Below are 14,160 nucleotides of genomic sequence, written 5' to 3' on the forward strand. Positions count from 1 at the left end.
CTACACTCACGGAGTGGTTGGCGTTAGGAAGGGCATCCAGCCGTAGAAACATTTCCAGATTAGACTGGGCCTGGTGCAGCCTTCTGGCTTCCCAGACCCCAGTTAAACCGTCTAACCCATGCTAGCATGGAAAGCCAACACTAAACGATGATGATGATATGCACGAGTTATTCTGCTCAAGTTAAAAAAAATAGCTTGCGTGTGGTACAACTCAAAACACGGTATTATGCATATAAAGTATCCGCATGTCATTGGTCTACTGCTAGTGTCATGGCTTGAACGTAACCTAAAATAGTTAAGATAATGCAAAGGAACGGCGAGCGCACGCACCTCTAGAGATAAAGTACACAATAGCAAACATAAACATACGTCAGCCGCTGAAAAGCCCATGATATATGTAGGGCAGCTCTACATCGTATATTTACGTTAACCGTGGGTAGGCAAGCAAAAGTGTGATCGCATATTTGCATCAACCGTTGCCAAGGGGTTAAATACACAGAACGAGCTTGATAAATTTCAGGCAGGACATTATAGAATGATTGGAGAAGCAGAAGTAATCTAAATTTTAACGATATGTCAAAAAATATTAAGGTTCTGTCACATAAGAAATGCATTAAAACAAAGGTGTTGGGCGCGATGACGAGCGTAAATTCACTGATGGAGGACCGAAGCGCAAACGCAGAACTTGTAATTGATTTGAAGACATTTTGAATTATGATGCTTTTTCGCTGGAGACCGTTACTTTTATACCTCCTGTACCAATGCATATGCATGTAAAGTATCCACATGTTATTGGTCGACTGCTAGTCTCATGACTTGAACGTAACCTAAAATAGCTAAGATAATGCAAAGGAACGGTGAGCGCATGCACCTCAAGAGATAAAGTACACAATAGCGAACGTAAACATATGTCAGCCGCTAAAACGTCCGTGATAGATGTAGGGCAGCTCTACATCGTATATTTACGTTAACCGTGGGTAGGCAAGCAAAAGTGTGATCGCATATTTGTGTCAACCATTGTGAAGGGGTTAAAGCTGACACAGAGCTATACAGCAACAACAACAACAAAAACACATATGATGACTTTGTGCCTTTTTATTTTCTTTGCAGGTTGTCACTGCAAAGCTGTCATCTCATCTTAAAGTCCATAATACCAAACGACCAAGTCTAACCAATGTCTCTAAGCCTGATCCTTCACACAATCCAAACCAGACTCACCCACTGCAGCACAGCTCCATTGTTGCCATGGTTACACAGATCGGTCATTCTTTAGCTGGGGGAAATGATGCCAGCCTCCGAGACTTCTATATCGGCCTCACTCTTGCCATTTCTTCAAGTCTCTTCATTGGAAGCAGCTTCATCTTCAAGAAACTTGGACTGCTGCGTCTTGCCACTCATGCCAGAGCAGGTGAGATACCTTGACTTTTATCCGTTACAAATTCTTGTGTTAGAGGACATTATTATTGATTGTGGATTCGGGGACAGATTGGATGTGTTTGTTTGTTTGTGTTTCCCTATGTTTTATTTTTATTGTGGAGATTGATGTGTGATAAGAAGCTTGCTTCTCAACTACACGGTTCCGGGTTCAGTCCCACTATATGGCAACTTTTACTCATGCCGACCAAAACCTTGTGATTAGATTTGGTCGATGGAAACTGAAAGAGATACATTTTGTAATCACCTGAAGAGACACATCTACACCAATGGATACTCCTAAACCAGTTGTTAAGTATCCCACCTGTGAGGGATTGATGCTTGATGGGTCAAAACAATTCTGGTGATTCTTGTACCTTCCATCTTCTGTCTCTCTCGTTAATCATGTGTGTGTGTGTGTATATAATGACACCAGGTAGCCTAAACTGTGAACATGCTTTACTCAACACACTAATTGACATATACCCATTAGTCCAAAATACACATATCAAAAGGATGTTATAATAATATTCCACACATTCAAAAACAGCCATACCAACAATCCAACATACCGCCATCATCAGCTGCCCCACGGATATCATTATGGTTTTGACACCTGGGCAGTACCATTCAATCTGGTGGTATCAACAGCACTAAAATAAGTGTTGTTTGGGAATAAGCATACCAAAGAAACCACAACTTTCAAACACATTTACTCTATGTATAACAGTATCTGTAAATAAATTCAATAAGTAAATCAATAACCAATATGTGTATATATGTGTGTATATATAATATCTATCTATCTATCCATCCATCTATCCCTCCCTCCCTGTAGATATATGTATACCTATGTGTGTCTTGGTACCGTGTTTGTCTCCCACCCACCACTTGACAAGTGCCATAACCTAGCACTTCAGCAAAATAGACCAATCGTGTTTGTACCAGGCCCTAAAAAAAGTACTGAGGTCAATTCATTCAACTAAAATCCTTCAAGGCGTTGCCCCAGCATGGCTGCAGTCTCACAACTAAAACAAATTAAAAAATACAACATGCCACAAATATAGATTTTACATACATATATATATATAATACATTTCTAAATATCTCAGAGCAATATATGCAGTAGTGGTATGATAGAGTAGTTGTATACTGTCAACGTGATGTGACAGTCCCATGAAGAGAATCACACTACTGCTATTTAGCCCTAGGAAGCAGCAACACTTCCTGTCGGCCTTTACACATTTCCTGTGTCCTTATGTTTACAAGGGGGAGATAAGCACCTCCACCCAGCTAAGCCTGCAACCAGAAACTAATTTCTGAGTCTTTGCTTGTCACCCCCCCCACCCGCTTGCCAGAGCCTCGTTTTCACTCAATAAACACTCACAACGCCTGGTCTGGGAATTGAAACCGCAATCCTACAACCACTAGTCCGCTACCGTAACCACTGGGCCATTGCACCTCCACATACACACACACACACACACACACACACACATATTTAAATGGGCAGGCAAGCAGGGAACCTCAGAAAAAGTGAGACAGACAGACAAAGCAAGCAAAAGACGGAAAGAAAATTAGAGAAAGGCATACACGCACACATACTCACATACATACACACACACACAAGCAGATCCAATATTTTGTACCATTTGTCGTAAAGCAAGCTGTAAATATCTTTTGTCATTTCAGGTCAGGGCGGATATGGTTACCTACGAGAATGGCTTTGGTGGGCTGGCATGACGCTGAGTAAGTACTTTTAGGGTTCTTCTTATCACCCCAGTCTATATGAGGGTAGCTTTGACACCAGATGCTCCTAAAGTTTTCATTTCATACATTGGCCACCCTCATATTCCATCCTACACACTAATAAGATATTAAGCAAGAAAGCTTTAGTATTCATATTTAAAGATCAAAGGTCCCTTCTACAACACTGAGTAAATATCCTTTGTCTATATGAGGATATTTATGGTACTGAGTAAAATGCCCTCTAATATTCTTAAATAGCTGTTATTTAGGCGGCGAGCTGGCAGAAACGTTAGCACGCCGAGCGAAATGCTTGACGGTATTTCGTCTGCCGTTACGTTCTGAGTTCAAATTCCACTGAGGTTGACTTTGTCTTTTATCCTTTCAGGGTCGATAAATTAAGTACCAGTTATGCACTGGGGTTGATATTATCGACTTGATCCCTTTGTCTGTCCTTGTTTGTCCCCTCTATGTTTAGCCCCTTGAGGGCAGTAAAGAAATAAATAGGTGTTATTGGTAGCTATCCTTATATAGAATATTGTATGAGGAGAGTCAAAAAGTAATGCTATTTTGTTTAGGACAGGTATAATTACCAACACTGGAATATGTATCATACATCAAAATGAAGCTGGTCCTCTGTGGATCACATCCCTACTTCTCAACATAGTCACCGCTTCTCTCAATAGCGTTGTTCCACCTTCGAATGAAAGCATGTATCCCTGCCCCGAAATTGTTTTGCTCAAGAACAGAACACATCGCCCAGTCCAGGAATTGAAACCACAATCTTACAATCATGAAGTCCAACACCCTTACTACAAAGCCATGCTCCTCCAGCAATGATGGTGGCCACTTTTATATTGGACTGGATGGCAATTATTGTGTCCTGATGTCATTATAAGCAGCTATTCTGCTATAAACTATTTTGGTGGTCACCTGTACTGGTGGCACGTAAAAAGCACCATCCGAATGTGGCCGATGCCAGCACTGCCTTGACTGGCTTCCGTGCCGGTGGCACGTAAAAAGCCCCAACCGATTGTGGCCATTTCCAGCCCAGTCTGGCACCTGTGCTGGTGGCATGTAAAAAGCACCCACTACACTCACGGAGTGGTTGGCATTAGGAAGGGCATCCAGCTGTAGAAACATTGCCAGATTAGACTGGAGCTTGGTGCGGTCTCCTGGCTTTCCAGACCCCAGTCAAACCGTCCAACCCATGCTAGCATGGAAAACGACGATGATGATGGTGATTGTACCATGATATAAACTAGAAGTGGCAACAATGCACAAGAACAGTTATACAAGACTTGTCTCCTGTAGCTGCTGTTCTCTTTTGACTTGTCATTTTAAAAAGCTACTTTGATATCGGCTGGAATGGTTGTCATTATTACTCTATATGGTGTGAAGTTGCTATCGTGTTAGAGGATGGGTTGGCTGTTGTTGACCTTAGATATCTATAATAAAGGATGTCCTGGTATTGAGTAGGGTGGTTACTTTTGTTTCCTGTTGTTATTCTGCCTGGATATAGGTCAATTTAGTATTGTAATTCTTGCAGCCAATTTTCTTTCAAATCAGACCAAAAACACACACACACACATTATTTTCTTCAAAAAGAATTCATAGTTGTTACGTTTATGTATTTGTGTAGCTGAAAAGCTAAAAAGAACGCTGATGCGATCACAGGAGTGTGACGAAAGAACTCTGGCCGAAATAAGATTAAGATTAATGTAAAAAAAATAAATAACGCTGAAGCAAAGTAACACCAAATATATAGTGCGTGTGTTTTTATTGGCTAAACTGGTAAAATGACCATTCCTAAATACAACAATTCATAGTTGTGTTTTGTATGATAACGTAAAAGACTTGATGGTAACAGCTGGAGCCAGTTTGGACATTAGTCTGTTGGAGCAAAGCTCACCTGAGCAACTCTGTAACACAATGCTGTATATTATGCAATTATGTAAGTAATTATGTCTAGCTGTGTAATGTATTGTTCTTTTGGAAGAAATAAACTCAACTTAGTGAAGAACTCAATATGAAGTAGGAACAGCTGCAAAGTTGGACACAAACTCAGGGTTTTGTCTCACAGCTTGCTCTGTGTCGAAAGGAAAATCGAATAGAATTTGCCTTTGTAAAGAGGTGGTGGTGATGGTGGTGGTGTGGGGGTAGGTATTTGAAATAGTGTGGGGAATAGCGGTATTCAGTCGTGTTAGTGGTGTTGGAGAAATATAAAAACAATTAAACAATAATCCAAGGTGGTGCCCCAGTGTGACCACATTTTCATGACTGAAACAAGTAAAAGATAAAAGAATAACAAAGAATATATTTTGTCTTTTCCTTGTTTCAGTCATTTGAATGTGGCCATACTGGAGTACTGCTTTGAAGAGTTTTAGTTGAATTAATCTAATCCAGTAGTTTTTTTTATAATTAAAATTTTTTTTTTAAGAACTGGTATTATTCTGTCAGCCTTTTTTGCAGAACTGTTAAGTTAAAGGGATGTAAACAAAGCAACACCAGTTAAGTGGTAGTTGGAGACAAACACAGACATGCACACACAAATATGTGTGTGTGTATATATATATATATATATATATATATATATAATATATATATATATATATATTATATATATATATATATTATAATTTAGGGTATCTAAGAGATACCACCACACTTGAAATAGCAGTCAAAACTTGACTCTAAAACCACATTAAAAGTTCATACAGCACCAGGAGAGAGGTGCTGTATGAACATTTAATGTGGTTTTAGAGTCAAGTTTTGGCTGCTATTTCCAGCATTGAGGTATCTCTTAGATACCCTAAATTATAATTTTAATAATAATTATTGCCTCGTCTGGCACCTGTGTCAGTGGCACATAAAAAGCACCCACTACACTCACAGAGTGGTTGGCATTAGGAAGGGCATCCAGCTGTAGAAACACTATCAAAGGTAATCAGATCTGAGGATTGACTAAACAGATTTCGTGTGTTTTACAGGTTATGTAACCTACATTGTTTAGCTTTGAAACATATGTAGTCTTTATTTACCTTTTCCTTTGTTTCCATTCTCAGATATATACATGTTAGATTGAGGTTATTATGTCAAGGAAAGTTTAAGAATAGTAATGGAATATTTACTGATAGTAGGAGTGAGGGTGCTCAACGCAGAGAGTAGAAAGAAAGAAATTGAAAATTTATCTTTGAGTTGGACTTCATATTTCAACTGATGACTTATTTAGCATGGCCAGACCATACCATATATCATGTAGCTGGATAAACTTGGTCCTAGTGAACATGAATTTTTACAGTGTGTGTGTGTACGCATGTAATCCCGACCTTGACTTTAATGTTGTTGTTTTTTTGTTTCAGTGTCCCTTGGTGAAATAGCAAACTTTGCAGCATATGCTTTTGCACCTGCGACACTTGTCACCCCTCTTGGGGCTCTGAGTGTACTTGTGAGGTAAGAAAAAATATTGCTTGCTTGAAAGAATGTGATCGTTGACAGAGTGGCTAACCAGCTTCCATGCCAGTGGCACTTAAAAGGCACCATTCGAGTGTGATCGTTACCAGCATCGCCTTACTGGCACTTGTGCCAGTGACATGTGTAAAAAGATTCGAGTGAGGTTGTTGCCAGTACCACCTGACTGGCCCCCGTGCCGGTGGCACATAAAAAGCACCCACTACACTCTCGGAGTGGTTGGCGTTAGGAAGGGCATCCAGCTGTAGAAACTCTGCAAGATCAAGATTGGAGCCTGGTGCAACCATCTGGTTTGCCAGCCCTCAGTCAAAATCGTCCAACCCATACTAGCATGGAAAGTGGATGTTAAACGATGATGATGATGATTCATGTCAGAGAGTAATTTGGGACTACATTCACTTTTTCTGTTAGGGTTTAACCCTTTAGCATTCAGATTACTCTCTTAAATGTAATGCTTGTTTATTCTCATTGTTTTAAATTAATCTCACATTATCTCATAGCTTTGAGATTTCATTGATGTCATTGTTTATGGTTTGTATGACATTGTCAGGTAGGTGTGACAGGCCAGATATGGCCAGTTTGAACATAAAACACCTAGAACAATTGGGATGGATATGGTCTGTTTAAATGCTAAAAGATTAAAATTTAACCCCTAAGTCACAACAACCCAGTCTACTCATCAGCTGTTTGTAGGTTCCACACTGTGGAATAAAACATGGTTGTAAACAGCAGCAGAAATTACTAGCTAATATGTTAGGTTTCAGTGTTTAGTTCATGTTGTCTTGTGGGAAAAGTTACCCACCACAGGCTGACACCAGCTGAAAATTCATGCCATATCTGTTTGTTGCCACAAAACGTCAATAAAATTATTCTTTTCTACTCTAGGCACAAGGCCCGAAATTTTGGGGAGGAGGCCAGTCAATTAGATCAACCCCAGTATGCAACTGGTACTTAATTTATCAACCCCGAAAGGATGAGAAACAAAGTTGACCTCGGCAGAATTTGAACTTAGAATGTAAAGACAGACGAAATACCTATTTCTTTACTACCCACAAGGGGCTAAACACAGAGGACATATAAGGACAGACAAACGGATTAAGTTGATTATATCGAACCCAGTGCATAACTGGTACTTATTTAATCGACCCCGAAAGGATGAAAAACAAAGTTGACCTCGGCAGAATTTGACCTTAGAATGTAAAGACAGACGAAATACCGCTAAGCATTTCACCCGGCGTGCTAATGTTTCTGCCAGCTCACCGCCTTAGTCAATAAAAATATTGACCAAGAACTTGATGGGATTCTGTGATGATACATGGATGCAGACAGAGTATTTTACTGTATATTCATGTAGCACCCATTGCACTCAGAGTGGTTGGCATTAGGAAGGGCACCCAGCTGTAGAAACCATGCCAAATCAGACTGGAATCTAGTGCAGCTTTTCAGCTTACCAGCCCTTATCAAGCCATAGACAACGGATGTTAAATGATGATGATGATACATATATTATATGTGTATATATATAACACTTTTGTGCGTAATAAGATAAAAAAAACCAAGGCTGTATAGATATTAGAGCATTTATAGATTGGTCTTACAGCTGTTTCTAGAATATTAATTAATAATATCCCTTCATCAGAGACGGTGTGAGAGGAAAATTAAGTCATAGTTAGTTTAGATGTGATACAAAATAGAGAGTGAGGTGGAGGAAAGAAAATAGATGTAAGATATGTATGGGTCTGTCTATAGCACTTATTCAGCATTACCTGACACCTTTGGGTCTCAACGACACCATTATCTCTTATAACCTCAATATTATGTGTGTATATATATATATGGGTATACTCTTTTTACTCTTTACTCTTTTACTTGTTTCAGTCATATGACTGCGGCCATGCTGGAGCACCGCCTTTAATCGAGCAACTCGACCCCGGGACTTATTCTTTTGTAAGCCCAGTACTTATTCTATCGGTCTCTTTTGCCGAACCGCTAAGTAACGGGGACGTAAGCACACCAGCATCGGTTGTCAAGCAACACTAGGGGGACAAACACAGACACACAAACACACACACGCATATATATATATATATATATATATATATATATATATATACGACGGGCTTCTTTCAGTTTCCATCTACCAAATCCACTCACAAGGCTTTGGTCGGCCCGAGGGTATAGTAGAAGGCACTTGCCCAAGGTGCCACGCAGTGGGACTGAACCCGGAATCTTGTGGTTGGTAAACAAGCTACTTACCACACAGCCACTCCTGCGCCTATATGTAACGGGTATATGTAACTATTTGGACTTTAAGGTGTATGTCTATTGGTGTGTCAAATAAAGCACATTCACTGTTTGGGCTACCTGATGTCATCTACAGGTATGCTATAATTTTCACTGGATCTATGTCAGGAAATCTGCAAGGTCTGTTGAGTTTATTGTTGATAAAGAAATGGAAGATGGATTTAGTAACAAGTCTTTACTCAGCACAACAATCGTTTCGACACATCTTGTATCTCTCCCACAGGATATTGTGCATCAGGTTGCATTACTTCACTCAGTGCAAGCTGTGTCACTTCAGGTGCTTGGGTGTAGAAAACTATCCCCCTAGATATACTGTGATCTCCTTGGTATGTTGTTCTGGTTCGTTGTACATTGGTGCACTTACAGTGTACATTGTGGTACAGTTACAGTGTATACTCTTTTACTTGTTTCAGTCATTTGACTGTGGCCATGCTGGAGCACAGCCTTTAGTCGAGCAAATCAACCCCACGACTTATTCTTTGTAAACCTAGTACTTATTCTATCGGTCTCTTTTGCTGAATCGCTAAGTTACGGGGACGTAAACACACTAGCATTGGTTGTCAAGTGATGTTGGGGGACAAACACAAACACATAAACACTCAAACATATACACACACACATATATATATATATATATACATACATATATACGACGGGCTTCTTTCAGTTTCCGTCTACCAAAACCACTCACAAGGCTTTGGTCGGCCCGCGGCTATAGTAGAAGACACTTGCCCAAGGTGCCATGCAGTGGGACTGAACCTGGAACCATGTGGTTAGTAAGCAAGCTACTTACCACACAGCCACTCCTGCACCTGTATGTTTGTACGCTTTAAGTATATCCATGTACAACTCGCCAGAACAACACACCAAGGAGATCACAGTATATCTAGTGGGATGTTTTTATACACCAAGAACCTGAAGTGACAGAGCCTGCACAGATTGATTCAGTGCAACCCAATGTACAACATCCTGTGGGACGGATGCAGGATGTGTCGAAATGGTCAACATGCTGAATATATATATGTGCATATATATGGCACGTAAAAGCACCATCCGCTTGTATTCGCTGCTAGCCTCGCCTGGCCCCCATGCCAGTGGCACGTAAAAGCACCATCCGTTCATGGCCGTTTGCCAGCTCCATCTGGCACCTGTGCAGGTGGCACGTAAAAAGCACCCACTACACTCACGGAGTGGTTGGCGTTAGGAAGGGCATCCAGCCGTAGAAACACTGCCAGATCTGACTGGGCCTGATGCAGCCTTCCGGCTTCACAGACCCCAGTTGAACCGTCTAACCCATGCTAGCATGGAAAACAGACGCTAAATGATGATGATGATGATATGTGTGTGTGTGTGTTTGTACTTATATATATTTCAGATTTTATTTATTGTACGTTGATTGTCTATTTCTGTTTATTTGACAGTGCGTTGCTGGCATCTAGGGTCTTGAAGGAACACCTGAATCTATTGGGGAAGATTGGATGTACTTTGGCAATTCTTGGTTCCACTATAATGGTTATTCATTCACCTAAAGAGCAGGAAGTGGCTAGCATGGAAGAATTAGAAGAAAAACTCAGACAACCAGGTAAGTTAGTTTCTGTCTTCCTTCAGAGGAAGAGAAGGAGGAGGACTCTTGCAGTTCCAGGCAATGATGGATTTTGTTGGTGTTCCATCAAAAAAACAAAAAATTCATCATTATTTCTTTGAACTGCAAGAGTCCTCCACATGGTTCTTGAAGCATGATCGGTATTATTATTATTATTGTTAATCAATGACATTTCTTCTGCCTTTCTATTCTGTGTTTAAATGCCATCAAGGTCAACTTTGCTTCTCATCTTTTCAGGGTCGATAAATAAATACCACTCAGTAACTGAAGTCATTTAAATCTATTAGCTGCCATCCGCCAAAATTTCAAGCCTTGTCCCTATAGTAGAAAGGATTATTATTAAGCGAGAGAGCAGCGCATGCCATCAAAGTGACACTGGGGTGCAAATATACAAAGCCCAGTATACCCATCATGACTACCCATCTAATAAGGGTATAACGGCACATGCTTCACAACCATATGTGTGTGACATGGTGATGTATCAAGATAAACCACACATAACCTTGCAGGTGGGGGTCCAGTCAGAATTTTCTTCAGGTCATGTAGCTCATCTCGCTCAAAATGTACCTGAATAAGGGTTGTTTAAGGATGTTGAACAAAACGCCCATATTTTTAGAGGTGAATTATTCAAACCCCTAAGAATTCCTCTCAACACATGGCTATGATACTCTCCAACTACTTCTGCTTGTGATCAGAAATGCACATATCGTCTGCCACTAAGGGACTTGGTCAACTGGTTATGGTCAATCAACTGACAAGCAAATCTCTTGGTATTGAGCAGAATATTTGCTGTAGCCCATCTTTTATACCAAAGCAAAACAATGTACATGATAACACTTCCAATCAGTTAACCTCAGAAGCCATGAGAATCGGCCTGGGAATCATCATCATCATCATACGTCCGCTTTCCATGCTAGCATGGGTTGGATGGTTCAGCTGGGGTCCGGGAAGCCAGGAGGCTGCACCAGGCTCCAGTCTGATCTGGCAGTGTTTCTACAGCTGGATGTCCTTCCTAACGCCAACCACTCCATGAGTGTAGTGGGTGCTTTTTACATGCCACCGGCACAGGTGCCAGAGGAGGCTGGCAAATGGCCACGATCGGATGGAAAAAATATTTCCTAGTTTATGTTGGTTGTTGTTCTCCGGTTTTTTTTTTTTATTTATATGTGTATTTTCATGAGAATTATTTTGTAGTAAAAATATAAAATTTATCTTTTATAATTTTGGAAAAATTTGCTTAATAACTTAAAACTGCCTGCCTCAAAAGAATGTCCTAATTGAGCTGAAGGCCAAATTACATTATTGAGAGTCAACAAATTCTAGCCTCCTTTGCTTGGCACCATCTTATCTGCATCAGTTCAGTGTACCATTCTATTGCCAGCAAGTAAATGTTAACAAGACATCTTTGACTGTTTTTATTTGTGACTCATTTCTTTGTCTTAAATACTTTTAGTTTTCCAAATTCCCTGTTTGGTTATTTGCTTATTTGTTCTCAATACTTTCCTGCACATACGAATCTGAATATGTTAATCGTTGTTGTGTTTTGTCACTGAACAACTTTACGATGATTCATTAGCATAAGGGATTCTGAGACACCCAGTATTTCAACACTGCTGTATCTCATCAGTGAAAGACACTCCAAGACTAATGAACCTAACAAGAATTTGAGGCTCTTGTTTATAATTTTAGCAAACAATTAATAAATGTTAATTAGGAACAAATTGAGTCATGCAGTCAGGAACTACTTATTTATGTGTATTTGCACCCCTAATTCTGTATGATTTCTCCACTCTATTTTTCTCTTTTCATTTTTTTTATTTTCAGTGTTTCTCATCTATGCGACCTTGGTGGCATTTACCACAACTATTCTCATTATCTACTACGTGCCTCAGTATGGTAACAAAAACGTCTTTCTCTACATTGGAATCTGCTCACTGCTTGGCACTTTCACCGTGATGGGCTGCAAAGGGCTGGGTGTGGCAATGAAGCAGACCGCGTCTGGAGAGATGAACATCTTGCTGAACTGGTTGTCATGGTTATTGGTGATAGTGGTCGCCACTTGTATAGTGTTGCAGCTGAACTACCTCAACCGATCATTAGATACATTCAACACAGCAGTGGTCACTCCTATTTACTATGTCCTGTTCACATCTTCAGTGATGGTCGCCTCGCTGATCCTCTTCAAGGAGTGGGTCAATATGGACCTGTTGGACATTATTGGCAACATGTGCGGCTTCATGACGATCATTGCCGGAATCTTCCTACTCAACGCTTTCAAAGACATGAACATCAGCCTCAGTAATTTGCCAAGCTCAAAGAAGGTCGACTACAATCCGGCACTCAATCACCTCAACAACGACACCAAGCTGATCTCCATCAAACACGATGACTGTCAGAACTTGCTTCTGTCGCACTCCAGCGACATCAACTACAACTATTAAATTTTTATTCCCATGACGCTCTCTGTCATATCTACTGTTCAGTTTATATATGGCTCTCTGTTTAACCACGGACCACTGGAAGTACCCTCAACTGGCCACCGACAGTACCATCTTCTGGTTGCTGGCTGTCAGCCTTTTGAATGGTAAATTTGAGCCAAGGTAGTTTCCACTGACCGATTGATTGCTCTCAGTGTCAGTGATAAGTGTTTATTGTCAAATGTCATAAAACACTTGTTTGACGTGTACTGCCTACTGAACACTGGTCAGTGACCAGTACCTGCTGGTGGTCACTTGACCAGCAATCACTTTGCAGATCATATTGGTCTGTATCCAGCAGTTCCAGGCCAGAGATATGTGGCTAGCATCATCAGGACAGTATCAGAGTCTAGTACAATCAAGGCTCTGGTCATTGTCCAGAACCACTAGGTCACTGGTCAGAAGCCAAAATTTGTCCTTGTTTAAAAAAAAGTCAAAAAAGAAGAAAACCTAGCAGCCCATATCTTGTTGCTCCCTGGAAAGTTCCAGAAAAATGAAAGAAAAAAGAAAAAAAAAGAGGAAAAGAAGAAAAACCAATTTATTCAAATTTGTTATATTTAATGAGATAAAATCTGGTCACTGGTCAATGTTGGAAGAGACAGTGTCTCAAATGTTGACCATCTCAGTGGTATTTTACCAAAGAATCCATATATGTATCATAAAGGTCCTACAACAGAAAGTAGAATAAAACTACACACACACACACACACACATACACACACTCAACTCTACACTCACTCACATACACACACTACAGGTACACATGTACACTACACCATATGAACAATACTTTATATTTCTTTTACATACATCACCTGAAATCCTTCTGTGCATGTGTTTATACACATACACATATTCAACATTTATGTTTGTGTGTGTATATATATATATATTTATATATATATGTTCAACATTTACATGTATATATGTATATATCCGACATTTACATGTGTATATATGTATTTATATATGATATGTTAAATAATATGTATTATGTGTATCTAATTAAAGGTGCACTAATACAGTGTGTACATTTATATTCAGTCTGATTTTGTATACTCAAACATGAAAATACTTTTTATTGTAAATTAACACAAATATATTTAATACAAATGTACACAACTTAGTTTTAATGCAATGCAATAC

General features: G+C 39.9%; 1 protein-coding gene across 2 annotated transcripts in view; it reads left to right on the top strand.

The window, feature by feature from the left end:
- The window catches only part of LOC115218513 (magnesium transporter NIPA2), a 38,678-nt gene extending 25,098 nt beyond the window's left edge, over positions 1 to 13,580 (top strand). For both annotated transcript variants that reach the window (XM_029788375.2, XM_029788374.2), the window contains exons 2-6: positions 1,111 to 1,408; positions 3,106 to 3,162; positions 6,522 to 6,612; positions 10,356 to 10,516; positions 12,362 to 13,580. In XM_029788375.2, the coding sequence (XP_029644235.1) occupies positions 1,246 to 1,408; positions 3,106 to 3,162; positions 6,522 to 6,612; positions 10,356 to 10,516; positions 12,362 to 12,978 (1,089 nt within the window). In that variant the 5' untranslated portion in view covers positions 1,111 to 1,245 and the 3' untranslated portion in view covers positions 12,979 to 13,580. The remainder of the gene's footprint in view (positions 1 to 1,110; positions 1,409 to 3,105; positions 3,163 to 6,521; positions 6,613 to 10,355; positions 10,517 to 12,361) is intronic.
- The last annotated feature ends 580 nt before the right edge of the window (positions 13,581 to 14,160 follow it).

The sequence above is a fragment of the Octopus sinensis genome, linkage group LG13, assembly GCF_006345805.1.
Source record: "Octopus sinensis linkage group LG13, ASM634580v1, whole genome shotgun sequence".
In the NCBI taxonomy this organism is placed as follows: Eukaryota; Metazoa; Mollusca; class Cephalopoda; order Octopoda; family Octopodidae; genus Octopus; species Octopus sinensis.